We start from the raw sequence: 22,844 nt of genomic DNA, 5'->3' as shown, positions 1-22,844 counted from the left end.
GAAGGTAAGTTTTTAAAATTTTCCTTCTTATCTTTTTGCTTTTCTTCCTTAAACTTATTATAAGTATAATAATAACTTAAATTATAATTATATTGCTTAGCGCTAAAGATTTAGCTAGCAAAGGTATTTAAGGCATTAATTATTATATTAAACTCCTTATAATAATAGTTTTTAAATATATTAAAGCATGCTTAAGGCTAAGTTAATATAAATATAAAAGAAGAATAAGGGGGGTATTTATATTAAGAGTATATATATTATTAATGCAATAATTAGCCTTAGCTCTTTAATTATTATTAAGAATTATAAAGGCATTTATTATTTTTTAAATAAAGTAGGTTAGCTAATAATTATTAATATTAATATTATTAATGCAATATATAATTATATTAATATTAATAGGGAATAAGAATATATTAATAAGTTATAATAGGATTAAGGGTATATTCTTAATAGGGTTAATAAGGGTGTTAATTAGGGTTATATTATAAAAATAAGTATGGCTGCTTAAGTAAATAGCAGGGATAATAAGAGATAGCTTTATTAGCGTAATGCTTATAGCCTTATAAAAATTAATAATGGCGCGGTTAAAGGCTGGGGTAAATATAATTGCATTATTATGGGTAAGGGTGGCGGACTTAACTTACTTAGGGATAAGGATATAGCTATTATTAGCAGCAATCACTCCCTTTAAATAATGCTATGCATTTTATAATAGCAATAAATTAATAAATATATATATATATTAAATATATTTATGCTTATAATGGTGGTAGTTAGTATAAAATGTATTATAACCTTTAAAGATATAAATAAGCAGCTTATTGATTTTGTAAAAAATCATAATATATAGTTTATAAGAAAAGGGTAGCTGCTTAACGGGCTATTAATCTTTATTATTAAAATTGCTAAGCACTTAATATAATCTTATAGCATAATATTCTTACACTTAATTAATAATTATAATAAACTTATATTAAGGGAGAAATAAGGCAACCTTAAGGATTATATTATTAAAGCAATGGGGTGGCTTGTTATTGCTATTATTATTAATAATAGCTATATTAAAGCTGCTATATTAATTATTAAAACCTGCAATAAAAGCTATTTTTTATTCTTCTTCTTATATAATGAAAGGAAAATAAGTATTAAGGAGAATATTAAGGAACTAAGAGGGTATTAATAAGCTAAGGGAAGGGCGCTTAATAAATAAAATATGGATAAAAGAGGGTATATTAAGGAATCGTTAAAGAACTAAAAAGGTATTAATGCGTTAAAGCAATGGCTTTTTAATAAAAAAGGGTAGCTATAGGGAAAGCATAATAAGCATAAGAATAAATAGCTAAAGAATTAAATTATAAAAAGGCTAAGGGATTATATAAATATTAATTAAGTTAAGAAAGGCTTCTTAGCTAAGGGTAAGATAGAGCTAAAAAGTAATTAATATAAATAAAAAAATGATTATAAGGGCAGTAAAAAGGTTATATAAAGGCAATAAAATAATATATATAATAAGTATATTATAATAATAATATAATATTAAGAAGAAGGAATTATAAAGGGGAGTGTAATTATAAGGAAGTTATTTTAAGTAGTAATAATAAATATAATATAAGAGTAATAGCTATAATAGGCAACGCTAATATATTAATAAGAACGTATTATAACTTAAGGTTAGCAATATATATAGCCTATATATAATTATAATATATTAATAAAAAACTATATATATAGCAGCAATATTATTATACTATAATAGTATTATATTATGCTAAGCATAGCATATAAATATAGCTAATATAAAAATAAAATGGATAATTATTGCTCTTAAGGTAAATAAATATGGCCCTAAGATAGGTATGCAATGGGATAAATATATAATTAGCATAAAATCGCAAGAGCCCTAGGTTTAATCCCTGCTATGCGCAATATAAGAATGGAAAGGGGGCTATATAATAAGCTTAGGCTATTGCCTAAGCCATAATATATACCTATGCCAAGCTTATATTATACCTAACCCTCTTATATAATAAGGCATATACTTAAAAGATAGATTTAGAGTTAGGCCCTTTCAAGGCCTAACTTACTTCTTAAATATTACAATTTATAACCCCTTTTGGGTACCTTCCAGCAAACGCTCAAGGCTAACCCATAATATGTTATTATCTTACCCTTTTTTAATTTTAAAGATTAATTTATAATAATTTATAAGAGGTAGCTTTTTAAATACTTAAAGGCTATATTTATTATTCTTAATTTAAAAACCTTTTTAATATAAAAGGATTTTACCTTAATTATTATTTTCTTATTAAAGATACTTAATAATATACTTTGCAATAAAAAAAAGGAATAATTTTTAAATAGCTACCTTTTTAATATATTAATTTTAAATTTATAATTTAATATTAATAATATAAATATAAATCTTAATTAAGGCTTTAATAAAATATATAAAATTAAATAAATTATCCTTTAATACATTTAATTATTTTAACTAAAGCTAAAATAATTTAATAATAATATAAAAATAAAAGTTTTCTTAAAATTAAATGCTAATTTTAATAACTTAATTTAAAAGCTATATAATATATTATATAAAAACTGTAAAGCCTTTAATAAAATTATTAATAAATTAATTAAAATAAGCATAATGAAATTAATTTAGCTAAAAGAAAATTATATAGCTATAATGCTAGCCTTTATTATTTAATGCAATAATAAACCTTAAATAATTATTAACTTTTATTAAGTTAATATTAAGCTTATTCTTTATAGCTATTTATTATCTTAATAAAATAATATACTTAACTTTTTTAAAAGTTATAATATATTTATTATTATAAATATTCTTAAAAGCTTTTTTTAATAACTTATTACTCCTAAGGATTGCTAAAAAATAACTTTCATTACCTTTTATTAAGGCCTTAAATATATAGCCATAGTTATTATAAGTTTTATAATCTCCCCCCTCTTTTTTTAATATTATATAAAAAGCTTCTTTAATGCATATCTTTAAGAATTTATATTAATTTATATTAATAATATTATAATTTTCTCTTACTTTATTAATAAATATATTTAATACCTTAAGCTTATCTTTATAATATTAAAAAATAGCAATTATATAATATTTTTGCTAAAATATTATTTTACTTAAGCTAAATTAAAGGCTTTTAAGCATTATATATTTAAGCTTAAACTTTTCATAACTATAAATAAAATAAAGGCTATTTATAACCTTAAGATATTATTTAATTTTATAAAATTAAAATAGGGTATTAGTTTTATAAGTTATTATTATAATTTTATTTTAAATTATGCTATTATTATTAATTTATTAAATAAACTTAAGACCTTAAAATTTAAAATTAATTTATAAATAAACCTATAAAGAAATACTTATACTTAATATTACTTATTTCCTTTTTAAATAATATATCTTACCTTAAATATAAAGCTTAAGGAATTATAAATTTAAGAAAAGAAATAAGAATATTATTAATAGCTTTAGTTTTATTTTATTAAGGCCTAGGAATAACTTAAAATGGCCCTTATTAACTATATTAATTTAGCTTTTTTAAACTTTACTAAGCTATTTATTCTTTATATAAATATTAATAGCAAGGGCATTAAAGCTAATTTGCATTAAATTTAAGTAAATAGCAAAAATTAACTTATTTTATTTCTTTTTTATATTTTAAATTTTATAAAAAAGAATTACTTTATATTAAAGTTAAAAATACTTAAACTTATTTAAGCTTTAAAAAAGTATTTATATTATTTTAATTATAATATTATTTAAATTATTATAAATTATAAATTTATTAAGCACTTTTTTAAAGCAGCTATATATTTTTTATAAAATACTTATTGCATTATTAAATAGCAATTATTCTTTATATAATATATTCATAAGATTATAATTATTTATCTTTTTAATAAAACCTATATTAATATTAATACCTTATTATAATTACTTAAGAATAAAGAGCTTATCGCTAAACCTAAAAAGATAATAATTAAACCCTTAATATATTCTTATATTATTATTTAAAGCTAAGCTTACTATATTATAAAATTAATTTAATTTAAGCTGCAAGCTTTTAACATTCCTTAAATTATAATAACTTTATTAACTTCTTTAAAATATAAGGCAAATATTTTATTAAAACTTATTATAAAAATACTTATATATAATATACCCTTAACTAAAGTAACTATGGCTTAAAATGCTAATAGGGTTATAGCATAACTTTATATATTTAAACTTTTTTAAGAAAATATTATTTAAGCCCTTTAATAAGATAAAATATTCCGCTTTATTTATAATTACTTTATATTTTAATTTAATTAAATATAAAATAATTTAAAAGGCCTAAACTTAATTCTTTATAATTTCATTATATACTCTTAAAGTTATCTTCTTTATTATCTTAAAAAAAATGTTATATAGCTAATTATACTTATATTATATATTAAGTAATTACTTTGCTTAGCTTATAATAATTAAGCATATATAAAAGTTAACTAAACCTTAGCTTATCTTTAAGATATAGCCTTTTTTTTATAAATAAGTTATTAAGTATAAGAATATATCGCTAATTATACAACTTATAATGCTTATAAATTAATTAAATATTTACTCTTTAGCAATTTATAACTTATTAAAACTCTTAAAATCCCATTATTTATGCTTTACCTTAATTTCATTATTAGCTTATTGTTATTTATAAAGGGCTATAATTATATTCTTTTTATAATATATAAAATATTTAAATTTATTTATGATTTAATTATTAAAATTAGCTATATAATTAAAAATTAGGCTAAGCTTTATATTAAGCATATTTACTTAAATTAAGGCCTCTTAAATGTCTTTATATTTAATATAAATAGTAAGTTTATAAGTGCATTATAAAAAGAACTTTATAAAGCAGTTTGCATTAATATTTATATAATAATAACAAATTATGCTATAGTAAATAAATAAGTAAAATAATTTATTTAAATTATTATTATTAGCTTAATTATATATTTTAATGCATTATAAGATCCTTCTTTTTAGGAACGTTATTTATTATATATTTTATTTATTATAAATATATTTTAATTAGCTTTAATAAAGTAAATTTTATTTATTATACTTTATAAATGCTTTTTAAAAGGCTTTTTACTTATTATATATTTAGCATTTTATAAGTTTAAATTAGCTTAATAAATAATGTATAAAGAAGCTTTTAAATATATATATATTAAATAAGCTAAAATAAAAGCTTATTATAATAATAAGCATTAGCGTTTACTTATTTTAAAGAAAAGAAACTTTATATATATTAAATTAATAAAACTTAGCCATTATAAGTACTATTTTAATTATTAAATAAAGCTTTCCTTCCTTTATGCTAAATTATATTTAATTATTAAAAAGATTAATCCGCTTAAATATAAACTTAAGCTTTCCCTTTAGCTTAAATAATTTAAAGAGATTTTCATTAAATATCTTTAACTTATGGCGCTAAGCTATGCATTATAAGCGCCTTTATTTTTAAGTCTTTTAATATAAAATAATTATAAAAAGTTTATTATTAAATTTATTATTAACTATGCTATATTAAGAAAGCTAGGTAATTACTTTAAATAATAATATTATAAAGTTAAGTAAATAAATTATAAAGGAATAACTTAAAAGCCTTATAATACTTTTATTTTTAATATTTTTTATTTTATTAATAAATATTAAAGGCATTATAAACTTAAAAAGTTAATAACCCTTATATTTATTTTTTAAAATCCCTTATAAGTAATATATTTACGCTATACTATTAAATGGTTAATTAATTATGCTAAATTCTTATTAAAAATAAGTATTAACAAAACTTATCTTAACTTTAATATATAATTACTATTAAAAGCAAATTGCTATTTATTACTATAATAATAGCTTTAATTTATTTATAAATAGCTACCTTAAAAATTAAAAACTTTTTAAAGCTTATTTTTAATTATTACTTTATTAATATTAACCTTTACCTTTAACCTTTATTTATAACCACCTTTATTCTTTACCCTTATTTAATTTAAATCTCTTTATATATATTATTTTTAATTACGCAATAATTCTCCCCCTTTAAATTCATCTTATGCATTATTAGAATGATATATAATAAAATAATTATCGCTATATCTTTGCGCGTATTAATAAACGCGCTTAAGTATCTTTAGAAAGGCACTTTCATTTTATTTAATACCTTTATTCCCCTTTTTATAAAGATTATTATTTCCCTTATTTATATAGCTATAATCCTATATATTAATAATTTTATAAATAACCTTTTAAGTAAGTTATATTTGCTATTATAGTTGCAAAGCAAAGTAAGTAATTGCAATAATATTATTAATTTGCATTAAGTTTAAAGTAAGTTTAATTTTAGCATTTAGCGATTTAATTAAGATAAGCTAAAAGTAAGTAATAACTTCCTTAAATGGTAATTAAATAGCGTTAATAATGAAGATTTCATTATATTTAAATATGCCATTATTTCAGAAAATAGTAAATATTTACTTAAGTATAATAATATAATTAATGTACTTATAAACTTTGGTTTTTTTATAATAAAGGCATTAATTAAAGTTAATAATAATACTAATTTTATTATTATCTTAAATAATATTATTAATTTAATGATTAATTATAATTTAAAGTAATTAATTTATAAATTGCAAAAGATCTTTGCTTAAAACGTTTTTGCAATATAAAATATAGCTTTATTTTGCTTTAACAGCATTTCATTATAATCTAACCTTTTAACTATATTTTCCCTTAACACTATATAGCAAAACTCCTTATTAAACTTTTTAAATAATATCTTATTTAATATAATGCTAAATAAAAAGCTTTTTTATAATAAATAATTCTTATTATTTTTAATATTTAAGGGAAATGATTTTAAATTATATTAATTTACTTATGCTTAAAACTTAAGGCTTAGCCTTACTTAATTTAAGGAAAAAGAAGAAATAAATAAGGAGTTAATTAAGAAAGTTAAGTATATTTCCCCTTTTTTATTTATATTACTTTTGCTTTAAGGAAGCTAATAATACTATATATTTAAGAAATTATAATAATTATTAGCAATATTTTTATATTTAAGTTTACCATAGCTATTTAAATTTCTAGCTATTTATATCAGCACACTTAGCTTAAAATAAACCTTAATATCTATTATAATATAATTAATATAAAAATTACTTCCATCTTTATTTTCCTTAATAGCCTAATTATTATACTTTAAATAATTGCAATATTATAAGATTAATTAAAAAGCTTATTAACGGCATAAGGCTTTGCTAAGCTATTATAAAGAAGCGCCTTCTTGCTTAATATAATAATAATTAATAATAATATTAATATTAATTTTTAAAGATATATAATAAATAATTTTTATAATTTATATATACCTAGCCTTATATAGCTTTGCAATTTTATTAAGATAGCCTTTTTTGCTAAATCTTTATAGCTTACCCTTTTAGTTATTAAGAAATAAGAAGACTTTAATAATTAATTTCTTTATCTTAATTAGGAATATGCAAACTTTCTTTTTAACTTAGTGAAACTCCTAAAGATTGCTGCTTATAATTAGCTTATTATTATTTATAATTATATTATTAATTTCCTTAATAATACTTATAAGCTGCTAGCTTGCATATTTTTTTGCAATATGGATAAGATATTAATAAGCTTAGGAAATAATATAGTATATAAATATACTTATAAAAAATAAGCAGCCTTAAAGCTTAATAAAATTAATTATAAGGTACTTATAATGCTAATTAATACTTAAATATATATTATTAAGCAAGATAAAAAGGAAATTAAAGTTCTTTATTTATATTATTTTTTTATACTTAAAACATTTAATAAGGAATAATTTATATAATTAATGCTACTTATAAATGCCTTAACGTAGTTTACCACCTTGTATTTAATATTACCTTGTATTTAATTTTTATTAAGTCTGCCAACTTTAGCCAACCCTAGCACCCACCCAATGCAAACAATTCAATTAAATTTAGCACTAATTAATACCAACTATATTTAACTCCTTATTTATAATTAATTTTATTAATTTAAAGTAATATAAGTAGTTATATTAAAGTTTAAAGTAGTTAAATTTTAGTAAGTAGGGTTGTTTTTAATATAAATCGCGTCCCTATTTTTTGCGTTAATCTTGCATTACTTTACTTATTTAAATAATTAATATGCTAGGAATTAATAACTATAAATATCTCCCTATTAAATAAATCTTAAATCCTTTTAGTTATTAAAGCTATTTAAGATTTCAAAAAAAATTATAAAAAACCCTTAAATACTGCTTATGTTGCATAAATTTATTATATCCCTAAATAAACTTTACGTAAAAGGATAAATAACTAATGAAATAATAAAGAATTATATATTAAATAATATAAACTTAACTTAATTAAAAAGCAAATGCTTATTTAATATATTATTAATTAAAATATTTAAGGATTCCCTTTATAACTTTTTAATATAAAAAATATAGCTAACCTTTTGTTAGCATTATAAAATGTTAAACTTATTAATAAGCATTAAGCTTAACGCTTTATAAATTAATAACCTAGCCTTAAAACTAAGTTTAATTATCCTTATAATTATTAAAAAACCCTTTATAAAAATTTAAAAATTATTAAAAATTAATTTAAATTACTTTGCAATATAATAATTAAGTATTAAATTATTAATAATAACCTTTATAACTTTAATAAGATTAGCTTTATAATAAGCATAATTATTATATTAATAATTATTATATATATTAATAAATATATAAAAGTTAAATTAATTTAGCTTAATAATTAAAAATAAGTAATTATTATTAAATGCATTAATATAAGTAGGTTATAAATTCCATTATTTATAATTATTTAAGATATTTATTACCTTGCTAACTAAGTAATAAAATTAAGTTTTTTAAATAATTAAGTTATTAAGCTTATTCTTAATAAATAAATAAATAATAAAATTAATTTAAAATAAATTTAATATTTTAATAAGCATATTAAATTAAAGAAAAATATTAATTATTAAATATTAATTATAAATAGTTATAAAAGCTATATATTAGCTAAGTTTAATTAATATTATAAAAATAATAAGATTATTATTATTAGCATATTATTATATTTATCTTATTTACTTTAATTATTAAATATTGCATTATATTTGCTTTTAAAATATATATATAATAATTAAATTAACCTTTTTATTTAAGCCTTTATTAATTATATTACTAAATTTAAGTTCTTTCTTATATTTAAAATAGCCCATAATAAGACTTTTATAGCAGAAAACATTAAGTTTATATTTAAAAAAGCTGGAATTTCCCCTTAAGACCTTAATTTTATAATTTCTAAGCTTAATATCTGCTTATAAACTTCTATATAATCCCTCCTTATTTCCCCTTAAAAATAAAAGTTTTAAATATTATTAAATACTTAATAAACTATTTAGTAATTAAGTTTTATTAAAAGCAAAATCTTTATTCATTAAGAAAGCTTTCTTATATTAATTATAAATGCCATTAATTAATTAGCAAAGAGTATATAAGTAATAATATACTTACTTATTATAATAAGCAAGCAAATCCATATACTTTAAAAAGCTAATATAGCGCTTATAAAATACTAAAGGGCTAAAAGAACTTAAGTGCAGCTTAAAAAAGCACTTATTATTAAGAAATCCCATGCTTTTATTTAAGAAAAATAAAAAAGAAAGCGGTTAATTAATAAAATTAATAATAATGCTAAGAAGTTAATTTATAGCAAATTAATTAAAAGATAATATAGCAATTATAATAAGATTAAATATAATATAAGAACTTATAAAAAAAATAAAAAAGGGTTTATTTAATTAAATTCCAATTATATTATAGTAAATTTAGCTTAATTAATATTAATTAATATAAATATATAGGTATTAATAATTTACAATAAATTAACTTTTTAAGGGTATAATTGGCATTAAATAATGCTAAATGCATATTTCCTACTAAAAGTTAACTAATTTAAATTAATATTATAATTACGCTAATGCCTTTAAATTAATAAAGTTAATTATAAATAAGGATTTAATTATAGTTAGCATTAATTAATGCTAAATTTAATTAAATTATTTGCATTAGGTGGGTGCTAAGGTTAGCTAAAGTTAGCAAACTTAATAAAAATTAAATACGAGGTGATATTAAATATAAGGTGGTAAACCACGTTATATAAGGTTTAAGTATAAGTTTTATATATTAAGGTTCTTGCTTTTATAAATAATAAGTTTAAAAAAGAAATTATTAGCATAATTATAAAGGTAATATATAATTAACTTTAATTTTATTATATTTTTTATAGCAAGGATAAGATAAATATTAAGTAATAATAAATTAATATATATATTATAATTATTAAGCTATTTATAATAATAAAGAAGTTTAATAATAAAGAGGAGTTTATTTATAGCTTTGCTTATATGTTTTTATAAAGGCTTTAAAAGCATTATATAAATAAGGAGAATAATATTAAAGGTAAGACTTTAAAGGAGCATTGCATTAAAATTATAAAGAAAGTTAATAAGTATTGCAATTACTTTATATTGCTAATAAATATAATGGTTAATATTTTATAATTTATATTAATTTATATATTATATAATAATTTATTAAATAAGCTATTTAACTTTTAATTTATAATATATTAGCTTAAATAAATAGGTTAGCTTAAGAAGAAATTAATAATAGCTTTAGCTTTATTTTTTAATTTTAAGCAATTTTAACTCCTTAAATATAATAAATTAAATAAACTTATAAAAATCTTTAATTTTAATAAAAAAAAGATAAAAAAGTTTATAATTAATCTTTATTTTATTAAAATTAATAATAATATTATAGCTAAATTAAAACTTTAAGGCCTTTTTAAAATAAAGAAATTTTAAAATATCTTCTTAATTTAATAATTTATTATATTTAATGGCAATTTCATTATTATAAATATTATATAATTTTTTTTTATTTTAAGTTAAGCAATGCATTAATTTTATTATAACCCAGCCCTTTTATTTTATAAATTAAATAATATTTAAGATAAGCATAAAAATTTCTTTTATTTAAAAATACTTTAAAATGTAAATAATAAGATTATTATTATTATTATATTAAAATTTTAATATTATAAAGCCATTATTATTTAATGCATTCTATAAGCATTATATATATTCTTTAAGGATTAAAGGCATGCCTTAATTATGCTTATTAAAACGCTTTTTATAGCTTTAATTATTAAAGGCATTCTTAATAATAGCAAAATTATATTAGCTTATATTATCTTTCTTACTTATATATACTTATTTATTTAAAACGCATTATATATAATTCATTAATTAAAGGCAGCAAAAATCCTTAATAAAAATAATTTAAATCTTGCCTTCTTAAATAATAAGCATTAATTTAATAAATATAATATATAATATAATATTAAATTAATTATTATAATATTCTTAAATAATAATAATAATGCTTATTTAATTAAAGGTAAATAATATAAGGATGATATTAATAAATATAATTAAAAAGTTTAAAATTATTATAAAATTCTTAACCTTGCATTTAATTTAAGTCTTATTTAATAATAATATATTTATTAATTTATTAAAGTAAATATTATAAAGTAAAAGATATATTATAAATTTTTATTTATTGCTATTTAAAATACTTATTATTATAACTTTAATTATAATTACTTTTTTTTAATAATAAATAATTATGCTAAGCTAATTTATAAAAAGTATTAAAACTTATAATATTTATTAATATTATTAGTAATAAAGTTTAAAAATAAAACTATTTATAATATAACTTTAGCTATAAAGATTAAGGAAAAGATAGTTATTATAAATAATATTTATAAGGAAATAGCTTTATAAATTAAATAACTTAAACTTAAAAACCTTAATTATAATCCTTAAGTTATAATTATTATTAATTAAAATATAAATAATAATAACGTTATAGCCTTAATATATAAAATGCTTAATATTAACTTATAATTTAATAAACTTATTATTTATATTATTAATTTATAATTAAAGAGCAAGGCATTAAAAAAAAGCTTTTACTTTAAATATAATAAGGATATATATTAAGCCTTAAGAATCTTTAATATCTTATGCTTAAATATATAGCTTAAAAAGCTATATAATCTTATAAATTATATTAAGGAGTTTACCTATAATAAATATAATAACATTTAAAAACTAAAAAACATTATATTTTAAAAATTATAAAATAAATATAAGCCTAGCTTAATATATTTATTATATTAACTTAATAACTTAATTAATATCTTAACTTTAAATAAAATAAAGATCTTAAATAAAAATATTAATAAATTTATAAAAAGAATCCTTAATAAAGCTAAGATTATTATTTATATATTTATTATTACCTAATCTTTAGCATATAAGGAATTTATAAACCTTATAATTATCCTTATTAATAAAGCATTATAAGAATTTAAATTATATATTTATTAAATATAAATTATATTTAATTGCTATCTTTTTATGCTTATTAACAATTATTACTAAGATAAACCATTTATTAATAAATAATATAATAAAAATAATAAATATAAGAATATTTATTTTAATTAGCTCTTAATACTCCTTTCTTATTAAGTTATAGCTATAAGATTTAATTACATTGCCTTCCTTATAAAAAATCATTAATAACACGAGAAACTTTAAGATCTTACATTTAACGTTTTTTATAATAAAAACATATAAATTATTTTTAACTTTTACGCGCCTTTTAACTTAACCTATGCTTAATATATATTTGCTTAATAACTTATCCATAATATATATACTTTTAAAATAGATTTTAATCTTATTAATAATAAGGTAATTAAGTTGCTCTTTAGTAATTATATTTCTTTAATATGCTAATTTATAATAATTAAAAAAGGCATTAACTTTATTAATATAATATAGGCTTAGCTATTAATAAAAATAGCGGGTTATATTTATTAATCTTATATTTTAAATATTAATATAATAATAAGGCCTTAAATTTATATTATTATGCCTTATAATGCTTAAGTTAATAAAATTAAAACCTACTTATAAGCCTTATTTAATAAGGAAATTTATTATAACCTTATTAAAGTTTATATTTAAATAGCTATAATAGGCGGTAAATACGATATTATAATTCTTTGCTTTATTTAAAATAATAATATAAGATTCTTCTTTAAAATTAACTATATTAATATTATATAAATGCGCTGTAAGTACTTATTAATTAATATTTTAAATAAGAACTTTTTTATTAAGCTTAGAAAATAAAATGCAAAGATTATGGCTTAATATATAGCAATTTAAGCATTTTATAATATATATTATAAAAATCTTTGCAATTAAGGCAATATTTGCCGTTAATGCTACATTCTTTACTATATTATTAAAAAGGTTGCTTAAAAGGATTATAATAAGCTTATTTATTTCTTTTATAAGTTTAAAGATTACCATACCTATAATTATTAAAAAAAGAATTTGCTTAATCCAATTATAAACCTTAATATTATTAACCTTTTATAATAAAATATTAAGTAAAATTATAATAATAAGGAAATTATTAATTAATAAAAAAATAATAAATATAATCTTAATATAAATTCTTTTATATAATTTAAAAAGAACTTTTAAATAAATTAATAAAATAATAATAATAATGTTAATTATAATAAAGTTAAAAAATTAATAAAGAAACTTTACTTAAACTTAAAGGCTTAATTAAATAAATTGCTTTAAGATAATGCCTTAAAAATGCTTAATATATAGCCTCTTATTATATTAGCAAAAAATATAAAGCTTAATAAATTTAAGCAATTTAATAATAAAAATAAAGAGGAAAATAAAGATTAAGCTAAAAACTTAAATAACTTTAAAGAATTCTTAATAAGTAAGAAGATTATTAAGCCTAAAAAGGTTTATTAAGGCTTAAAAAAGGAAAAGAAGAATATATAAATTAATATTTACGCTGCAAATAACGATAAAGTTGCTAATTAAAACCCTTAAATTGCGGCCATTAACACTTTTACTTTAACTCTAATCATTATAAACACACCTATTATAAATTTAGATTTAATTTTCATTAATTAAGCTAATAAGTTTAACTAGGCCACTAAATCCAGCTAAGCCGCTAAATCTAAGTAGGCTAATAAACTTAATAAGTTTACTAAATAAGCTAACAAACTTAATAAGTTTATTAATTAAGCTGCTAAACTTAATAAGTTTTTTAATTAAGCTGGTAAATTTAATAAGTAAAATAATAAAAATAAATAATAAATAAATTAAAACTAAGAATTCTTAAAAAAGAAGTAATTATGAGATTATTTAATAATATTAAAATATATAAGGATATATATATTTTTTAAGAGCTGAGCATATTAAGGGATGATTAAGCACTCCCCTTTCTTTTAATATACTATACCTTTTATAGCCCGCTTAGCATTAGCTTCTTTTAATATATATATATATTCTGCGAGATACTTTAATTAAATTGGCTATTAGCAACCCCATTTAGTTCCCTAATCTGGTTCTAGAAGCCCTTGTGTGTCTCGTTACAGGGCATACGTTAGCTTTAGAATGAACTACCCCGGAGATGGAGGATGGCATGTGGAAGAAGCATTGTTTGAATAGAACAGAATAGAAAGCACGAAGCGTATTTGGAAAAGACGCATTTTCTTCAGTGAACCATGTGGCCTTCCAGGCATCAAACGCCTTGTCGAACCTGGCTTCAAGTTTGGTGTTCTTATCAAGCATTGTAACTGTGTTGCAGGTCGACTGGACGGACTCCTTTTTGGGCGGCGGATGCAGGCGTAAAAAGCCATGACGGACACTAAGTCATATATTTTATTTATAGAGACTTTCGAGGAGCGGGAGATGATGATGAGGATGCGGCTGAGGGAGAGGCTTTATAATTGTTGGAAGTTGCCTGGGTCCCATTGGGTCTAGCCCGGTCACGACATACCATCACCCCTCCCTCACTTTATGACAGTCAAATTCTGGCCTAACAACTATGCTGGGGGCGGGGCTAGATAAAAAAGAGGGGTGACTATAGGGGTATCTAGATACTAAAAAACCAAGACAAGGCTACGGGCAACACAGAAGCACAAACGCCTTGGGCACATGGTAGGATCGAGTATCAACACATGACTCAATTGGAAAGACGTTATTCATTACTCCCTTTCCTGTGCTGAGAATTAAATATTCTGCGCAGTTCCTTGGGGTGCAGCCTTTTTGACATGTCTCTCTGAACGTCGAAGTATCTGAGCGACTCCCTGAATTGCCCTCCGAGCCGGACTCCTGGTCTCTGGTTGCGGGACAACGACAGGAGGATTCTCCTCTCGCGCAGCCTCAGCAGGAGCTTCCTCCTGACGTGAAGCCTCAACATGGACATCTTCCTCGCTCGAAGCCTCAGCATGGACATCCTCCTCGTGCGTGACTCCCACGGGGGTAGATTTCGCCCCACGCTCTAAAACGTGTTGCTCGACAGCGACGTCGTATACATCGCAAAGATGCCTGGCCGTGAGTTGGATTTGAACTTGTTCGCATCCAGGATGACGAATTACATGATCTTCGCAGATAAAATCGCTCAGAAAGAGACATAATTTGAATGAGTCCACAACGTTCCCACCTGAGTCCCGGAAAGCCTGTATACATTCTGAGTATCAGCCGTTGGATAACTTGAAACCATTGGAACAAAAGAATGAAAAGGGCATACCTCGTCGTAGTCGCACTCGGGCGTCAATACCTTCCGCCCGTCAACATCCTTGAGGCGAGCCCTCCACACAGACACTGTCGCCGCAGCTGGGCCTTCTGAATTTTCCTCCAATGTCTTCCCTTCATCGGATTCCTTGTATATGTCATGCAGATTCACGGTAACAACAGTGCGAATGTTGCCATTAGACAAATTGATGAGTTCCCGTGCCCTCTCTGCCAATTCCTCACTGTTATGGTGACTCCAGCTGACCTCGATCGCTAAAGAAGGTTGCGCCTGCTTACAGTCCCGAAAGAAATAGGATCCATCCGGCTGTTTTCTATCCGGGACTTCCTTAAAATAAATTCTTGCATCTCCTCGCGGTTCGATGTTTGCAGCCACACGTTGCAAGTCTTCAGGGGTGTCCTCGTACCCTTGAAGCCCATGTTCTATATAAACTCCAATCCTGGTAAGAAGGGCCTTGAATTTGTCAACGAATGTGCCATGTAACGCGGTCACACTCATAAGGATCGTGAATTGGTTCTTTGAAGTCGAATACTCGTACCTGTGTGCTCGTCAGCCCACATATGTAACTAGGAGCTAATACCACCAAGCGTCTTCTAAAGCCAGCCCAACTAATATACGTACCGGAGCTCGTGATTGAAATAATGTCCTAGCTCTTGGTTCTTGTGAACACGCTCGAGAAGATAGGCGTATTCTCTTGGGCTCAGTCTCTGGCTCCAGAACTCCCGATCGGTGTCCTTTGGGCGGTTATATTGGGACCCCTTCTTGGGGCGGATCTTGTTGACCTCCCTGATAATGGTGCTCACACGGGCCACAGAGGCTTTGGGCACCGCGGAGTTGCTCTTTTTAGGCGCCAGACTAATGTTTGGCTGAGACGATTCCGAGGTACGGGAGACAGGCACGACGGCCTGATTAGGGGTCGCTGGAATTTCAGAATGAAGTGTGAGTGCTTGGTCAGGGGAAACCTGTGTGGGGCTTTGGGGAGGGGCGAGAGGCTGTTCATGTGAGGGACCGGTCGTCTTTGGTGTCGTTTCTGTAGGTCTAGAATATGGTTTGCTTGTTCGAAAGAAATCGAGAAGACCCTTTCTCTCGCGAGTCGGCGATAACATGCTACGAAGGCAAACCGCTGAACAACCTTGCACAGATGAAATAGACAGATATGAATGTGGGTGGAAAAGGACAGAGAGTAGGGCAGGAATACGATGTACCGACCGGTGTGGCTCATTTCAAGACCTGCTCCCATCAAGCCGCTGACCAGTAAAGTTGCAGGTTGTGGCCAGACTGAGGGTGGTGTTGTTGACCCCTCTCAGCCTGCATTCAGAGATGCAAGTTGGGGGGCACACCAAGCGCAATTCGAAATACAACGGTGGTCAGATCGGATGCGCCCTAACCCACATAAATTGATTGAATGCAGACATGCCCCTACTATCCTCTAAGCCAATGCATGATTGTTTTCAAAAGTAGCTGAAATATGAAAGGCAGAGATCGCAGACAAGCGATGTTTCATTGTTTGCTGAAGCAACACAAGCATTCGAATTCATTTTGCAATTGTCGGAAGACTCTGGCCAGGCCCTCAAGTCGATCGGAAAATCTGTTGCAGGCACAATATGGCTTAGGGAGTGTGAACATGCATGCTTCATCACGCTAAAACACGTGGTCATCTGGCTCTGTCGGCCGGCTTGTGCAATGCTCTTCGGCACGTGAAGGATCTGGTTAGCCGGCCCGTCAAATGGCCAGACCGGTCACCTTCCCAGGCATAGTGTCATATTGGCCGACAATATTGAGTATCATGTAGATCGGGACGATGCTGATCCTGTCCCTCCCACAAATCATAATCAAGCCGAATGCATTATTTCAGACGCTAACTGGTATCGGTGCTCTCGATTTAGAGATCTTGCGAACAAGAACAACACAGAGTGTACCTGTCCCCACGACCACCTAGGTCAATGGGTGCAGAAACGCCACCCCTTAATCTTTTACCGACACGGCTATAGCTCGAGGTTGTGCGACCTGAGGCTGGTTTGCACGTGATTACCTGACATAATGTGTTCCCAACTGCCTATCTCTATGCTCTACCCTGTCAAAGCCTTGTCATGCAAAGGAGCTGCCGAGTTGGCTCAGGTGCCAGATGTTGCTGGGAGTAAGTAAGTATCCTTCTACTGCTCATCGAAAAGCATGAAATCCTGCCTTGTTGAGCCCTGCTAATTGGGGTTTTATGACAACATGAATTGGGGTCTGGATGATTGCTCCTCTGGTTGTTGGCAGCCACAGTCAGCCTGTATCTCTTTCAGACTACGTGATTTCTTCTCAATGCTGCATTTTTTTTTTTTTTCTCAAATAAGAAAAGAAGCATGAAGAAACCATTCAGACCCAATGCGGACCTATTGCATGGGGGTCGCCGTACCAAGCAGGCGTGTGGTTGACGACCTAGGTATGAACTCACGGGTCACTAGGTAGGCAAGACCCAGAATCCCAAAGAAATAAGCTTCAGCAAAACAGTCAGTCATGCCAACGATTGTGCTCACCAAACATTGTTTTTGCAGACCCGCCAGGCCTTACCATCAGCAAGGAATATGTTTTGATTGACATGGTGATCTCATCTCCGCCATTCGCTTCATCTCCTACCGAAGCCTGGCGCGGTCCCGCTTTCAGTGCTCCGAGGCCCGGATTTTCCGGCCCGGCCCAGCACATCCCGAGTCTGGGGCATCGATACGACAGGGAAAAGAGAATACGACGCCGAGTCGGGTTGCTGCTGCAACATACGGCGGGTACGCGCGAATTCACCCGGGCTCGCTTGGAATCAATCTCCTCAATCCGCGTGTGGAATTTCCCCCGCGAGAATGACGTGGTTGAAGAAACCACTCTTGAATCGTCGCGTAAAATCAAAAACACGATTGATTCATCGTCTTCCATGTTGGCTTTTTTTGACGTGTTGGCGAATTTTGTTGAGTTGAGCGTTTGTTCGCACCGCACAGTTGAGTGGACATTGTCACCATGCTTCTCATCACACTCTTCACGTCTCTGCTTGGGGCGGGCTTGGGGGCTCAGGCACTGGACAACTCATTCACCAATCCCATCCTGCCGGGTTGGCATTCGGACCCTTCCTGCACCGGCGTCATTGCAGAGCTCAACAACACAAATTTCTGCGTGACGTCAACCTTCTTAGCAACACCGGGCCTCCCAATCTACGCAAGCCAGGATTTCGTGAACTGGAAGCTCGTCAGCAGCGCACTCAACCGAGAGTCACAGTTGCCAGAGATCGGAGATTCCAGCCCCGGGCAACAAAACGGCATTTTCGCGCCCACGTTCCGCTACCGAAACGGCACCTTCTATGTCGTGGTCGTTTCTGTGCTTGGTGTGGACCCTGATCAGGGGATCGTGGGGACCATCTACACGACAACCGACCCGTACTCAGATGACGCGTGGTCTGACGCGCTCCGGTTCACGCCGGCGAGCATCGACCCGGACCTCTTTTGGGACGACGACGTGGACGGGCAGGTCTACATCACCTGCGCGGGCATCCAGCAGGCCAAGATCGATCTCAGCACTGGAGAAACCAGCTCGTCATACTACATCTGGAATGGCACTGGTGGGCCTAGCCCGGAAGGTCCTCACATCTACAAGCCGTGGAAGGACGGGTACTACTACCTGATGATAGCTGAAGGCGGCACCGAACTGGGTCACGCGGTGACAATCGCGCGTGCGACCGCCGTCGATGGACCTTACGAAGCGTTCGAAGGAAACCCGATTCTGACCAACCGCAACACAAGCGAGTACTTCCAAACCGTTGGCCACGCAGATCTGTGGCAGGACGCCGATGCAAACTGGTGGGGTGTTGCGCTTTCGACGAGGTCTGGCCCGGAATGGCTCAATTACCCGATGGGCAGGGAGTCGGTGCTCTTCAATGTCACCTGGGAGGAGGGAGATTGGCCAGTCTGCCAGGACCCTATCCAGGGGGAAATGAACGGGTGGGACCTGCCGTCTGCGTCCGGCAGTATTCCCGGAGATGGCCCCTTGGTGAGCGACCCGGATGTTGTGGACTTCGAGGAGTACACGTCCATGCCAAAGCACTTCGTGTACTGGCGATTTCCAAAGGTTGAGAATTATGAGGTGTCGCCGGAGGAGAAGCCGAACGCCCTCAAGTTGACGCCGAGCGTTGCTAACCTGACCGGTGGCGCGGACTTTGCACCCGCGGACGGCATCACATTTGTCAGTCGACGACAGACGTATACCTTGTTCAATTATTCGGTCGACGTCGAGCTCAACGCCACTGCAGCCGAGGAGGAAGTAGGGGTGACGGCTTTTCTGACCCAGTATCAGCACATAGATCTGGGTCTCGTTGCATTGCCGCTCTCGAACGGAAGCTTGGACTATTACCTCCGGTTCCGCGTCACTGGCACCGGCAACTATGAAGGCCCGGCCATCGAGACAGTCGTCAAGCCTGTTCCGATACCTTGGTCCCAGCCCCTGCGACTCGGCATCCAAGCTGTCAATGACACACACTACGCCTTCTCTGCGTCTACGTCGAGTGATGGTGAAAGCGCAGACATCATTGGGTACGCTCCAAGCACCTTGCTCAGTGGAGGCACTGGTCCATTCACAGGTATGTAGCTATCTCCATGGTCGAAGAGTTCGGTCAGCCGAGACACAAAGTACTAACTTCAATACAGGTACTTTGATCGGCGCATATGCAACAAGCAATGGTGCCACCAGTGGTTCACCAGCATACGTGAGTAGATGGAGATATCAGGGTCTGGGACAGAAAATCGAGTAGGGTAACTAGACTTGGTGCACTCTGCCTATCCAGCACCTTGGATTCGCAAGATTGCAATCTTGAATCTGTACATATCTAAGCAGCAATTGTATCTGGACCGTCTACAGCAGTATCGTCGAATGCAATATACTGCATAATCCCATCCTTTACAGATTTTAATTCCCTTGTACAATCCGTATTCACAATTCACCCGTGTTTGGGGACCTACATTCTCGCCCTCAGCTTCCAACCCGTTCTCGATATCCTCGCCGCGACCAGCATGATACCCCCGATCATGAGCAGCGATGCGGCAAACATCTCCATACCCAGGTAGTGGCCGCCGTGGGCACTGATGAGTGCCCCCGCGATGGGTGTGCCGGTCAGCGTGGCAAAGCTAATAACAGTGTATACCATGCCCATTCGCACACCAATCTTGGTCATGTCCGTGGTCAAGGCAGACAGGGCAGTAGGGAATAGACTATTAACGCCCGAGCTAAAGAGCCCGTAGATGGTGGCGAAGGCCCACAGGCCGCCTTGGGTGTAAATGGCGGCCCAGCAATAGAGCGACACCGCGGACAGCAGCACAAAGGGAATCATCATGTTTGTCGGGCCGGTCCACCTGTCAGAGAGGTAGGGGGGCAGGAGCCGACCGACAACACCAATGCCGTTCATAATGATGAGAAGATTAATGGAGTCCCCCTGAGAGACCCCGATGACGCTGCTCGCGTACTCGCCGACGTAGTAGTAGGCTGGGTATATGCCCCAGAAGCAGAAGAAGATACCGATGGCGAAGAGGAGATAGGGAAGCTCCTTAAATGCCGAGAACTCCACGAGAGGCCCGACGGTCCGGGGTGGGACTCTGGTGCGCGCCAGGACGAAGCAGATCACCTGGAAGACCAACATGATCAGTCCGAGCACGCGCAGGGTCCATCCGAAGCCAATTCGGGGCAGCAGCGCCTCGAAGATGCCCGGGATGATAATGCCCCCCGTCGTGGTTCCCGAGGCAGCAAGCCCAACGGCCATTGCCCTTTTCTTGTTGAAGTAGGTAGGGAGGACAGCCAGGGTGGGACAGAACAGCAGCCCGTTCCCGATACCGGTGCAGATGCCCTGGGCGAGGAACAGCTGCCAGTACTCGGTGCAGACGGAGGTCGTGAAGACGCCGATCAGGATGAGGACGGTGCCGATGGCGAAGGTGTGCCGGAAGTAGCCCGCGTCGGTTGCGCGTCCGGAAAAAGTGCCGATGACAAAAAGAATGAAGACCTGCACCGAGCCGATCCACGAGATCTGCGAGGGGGACTGCTCAAGGGTGCTCAGGTAGTAGGTCTGGAACACGCCGAACGAGTTGATGTATCCCCAGGTGTTGAAGATGACCAGGTGGGCGATGAGCACTTGCAGCCAGGCCTGGAGACCTCCGTCTGGCGGTGGGGCCTTCGCTGGTCCATTTTTGGATGCGCTTCCGCTACTCTCCAGGTCCGACTGGGGCTGCTCGGCTTGCAGGCTTAGTACGCTGGATTCGCCCATTGTCTTGCTGGTTGGATCTGAAGTGTTGTGGATATCTTTCTCATCGATCTCGGCTGGGTGGTCGAGTTTTCGGGGGCCGGTGGCGGCGGCGGCGGCGTGATCATTTTCACTGGCATTGGACGTGATGGCGTCGCCAGACTCAGTCGTGAGTGCCATGACAGGTACAGATGCTGTCTGGCACAACTGGAGGAGGATGGCGATGAAGAAGATCAGACCGACGAGCGCTTGATGCTAAGGAGGTGAATCTAGTTCACATGTTTGACTATCTAAGTAGCTTTATTAGTATGGTTTATATATCTAAGTGGAGTGTAGTATGGTGACTCAGGCCATACCGGTTTGGATATCTTTTCAAAACAGAGAACACGCCCAAGGAGTCAGCCACGCAACAAACGTCCCAAGCTCTGCCCCCTGGCTGCTGTGCCCCTATACGGCAGCTAATATATAGACAACCTGGTGATCCACAGGGGAGGCCTATTCGTTATCACAACCATAAGGCTGCAATTGGTCAGGTCCCTTGGATGCCGCTCCACTTGTGACCTTTCGCGCTGGTAAAGGGCGCACAAGAATGGTAATCAACGCTCTGCTGTGTTGGTTCGATGCAGAGAACTGGGGACTTGGAAAAATCCGCACAATATCCGACTGAGTCAACAGGTTCAATATCTTGGAATCCATTACCCGGTTCCCTGATTCCCCATGCCCCTCGTCGGTGATTGATTGTTGGT

General features: G+C 29.9%; 3 protein-coding genes across 3 annotated transcripts; 1 reads left to right on the top strand and 2 right to left on the bottom strand.

The window, feature by feature from the left end:
* Positions 1-15,327: 15,327 nt before the first annotated feature.
* Positions 15,328-18,761, bottom strand: INS49_007199 (uncharacterized protein; the record flags this gene model as incomplete). The annotated part of the gene is made up of 5 exons (XM_043167964.1): positions 15,328-15,777; positions 15,849-16,074; positions 16,258-16,389; positions 16,473-16,756; positions 18,612-18,761. 5 exons carry the CDS (start codon positions 18,759-18,761, stop codon positions 15,328-15,330), a joined length of 1,242 nt encoding a protein of 413 aa, XP_043029108.1.
* An 81-nt stretch (positions 18,762-18,842) lies between these two features.
* Positions 18,843-20,622, top strand: INS49_007198 (uncharacterized protein; the record flags this gene model as incomplete). Its single annotated transcript, XM_043167963.1, has 2 exons — positions 18,843-20,451; positions 20,519-20,622. 2 exons carry the CDS (start codon positions 18,843-18,845, stop codon positions 20,620-20,622), a joined length of 1,713 nt encoding a protein of 570 aa, XP_043029107.1.
* Positions 20,623-20,826: 204 nt separating this feature from the next.
* INS49_007197 (uncharacterized protein) lies at positions 20,827-22,278 on the bottom strand (the record flags this gene model as incomplete). The annotated part of the gene is made up of 1 exon (XM_043167962.1): positions 20,827-22,278. One exon carries the CDS (start codon positions 22,276-22,278, stop codon positions 20,827-20,829), a length of 1,452 nt encoding a protein of 483 aa, XP_043029106.1.
* Positions 22,279-22,844: the final 566 nt, after the last annotated feature.

The sequence above is a fragment of the Diaporthe citri genome (assembly GCF_014595645.1).
Source record: "Diaporthe citri strain NFHF-8-4 chromosome Unknown scaffold_2, whole genome shotgun sequence".
Classification (NCBI taxonomy): domain Eukaryota; kingdom Fungi; phylum Ascomycota; class Sordariomycetes; order Diaporthales; family Diaporthaceae; genus Diaporthe; species Diaporthe citri.
The sequence above is the reverse complement of the archived record's forward strand: the minus strand, read 5'-3'. Positions and strand labels throughout refer to the sequence as shown.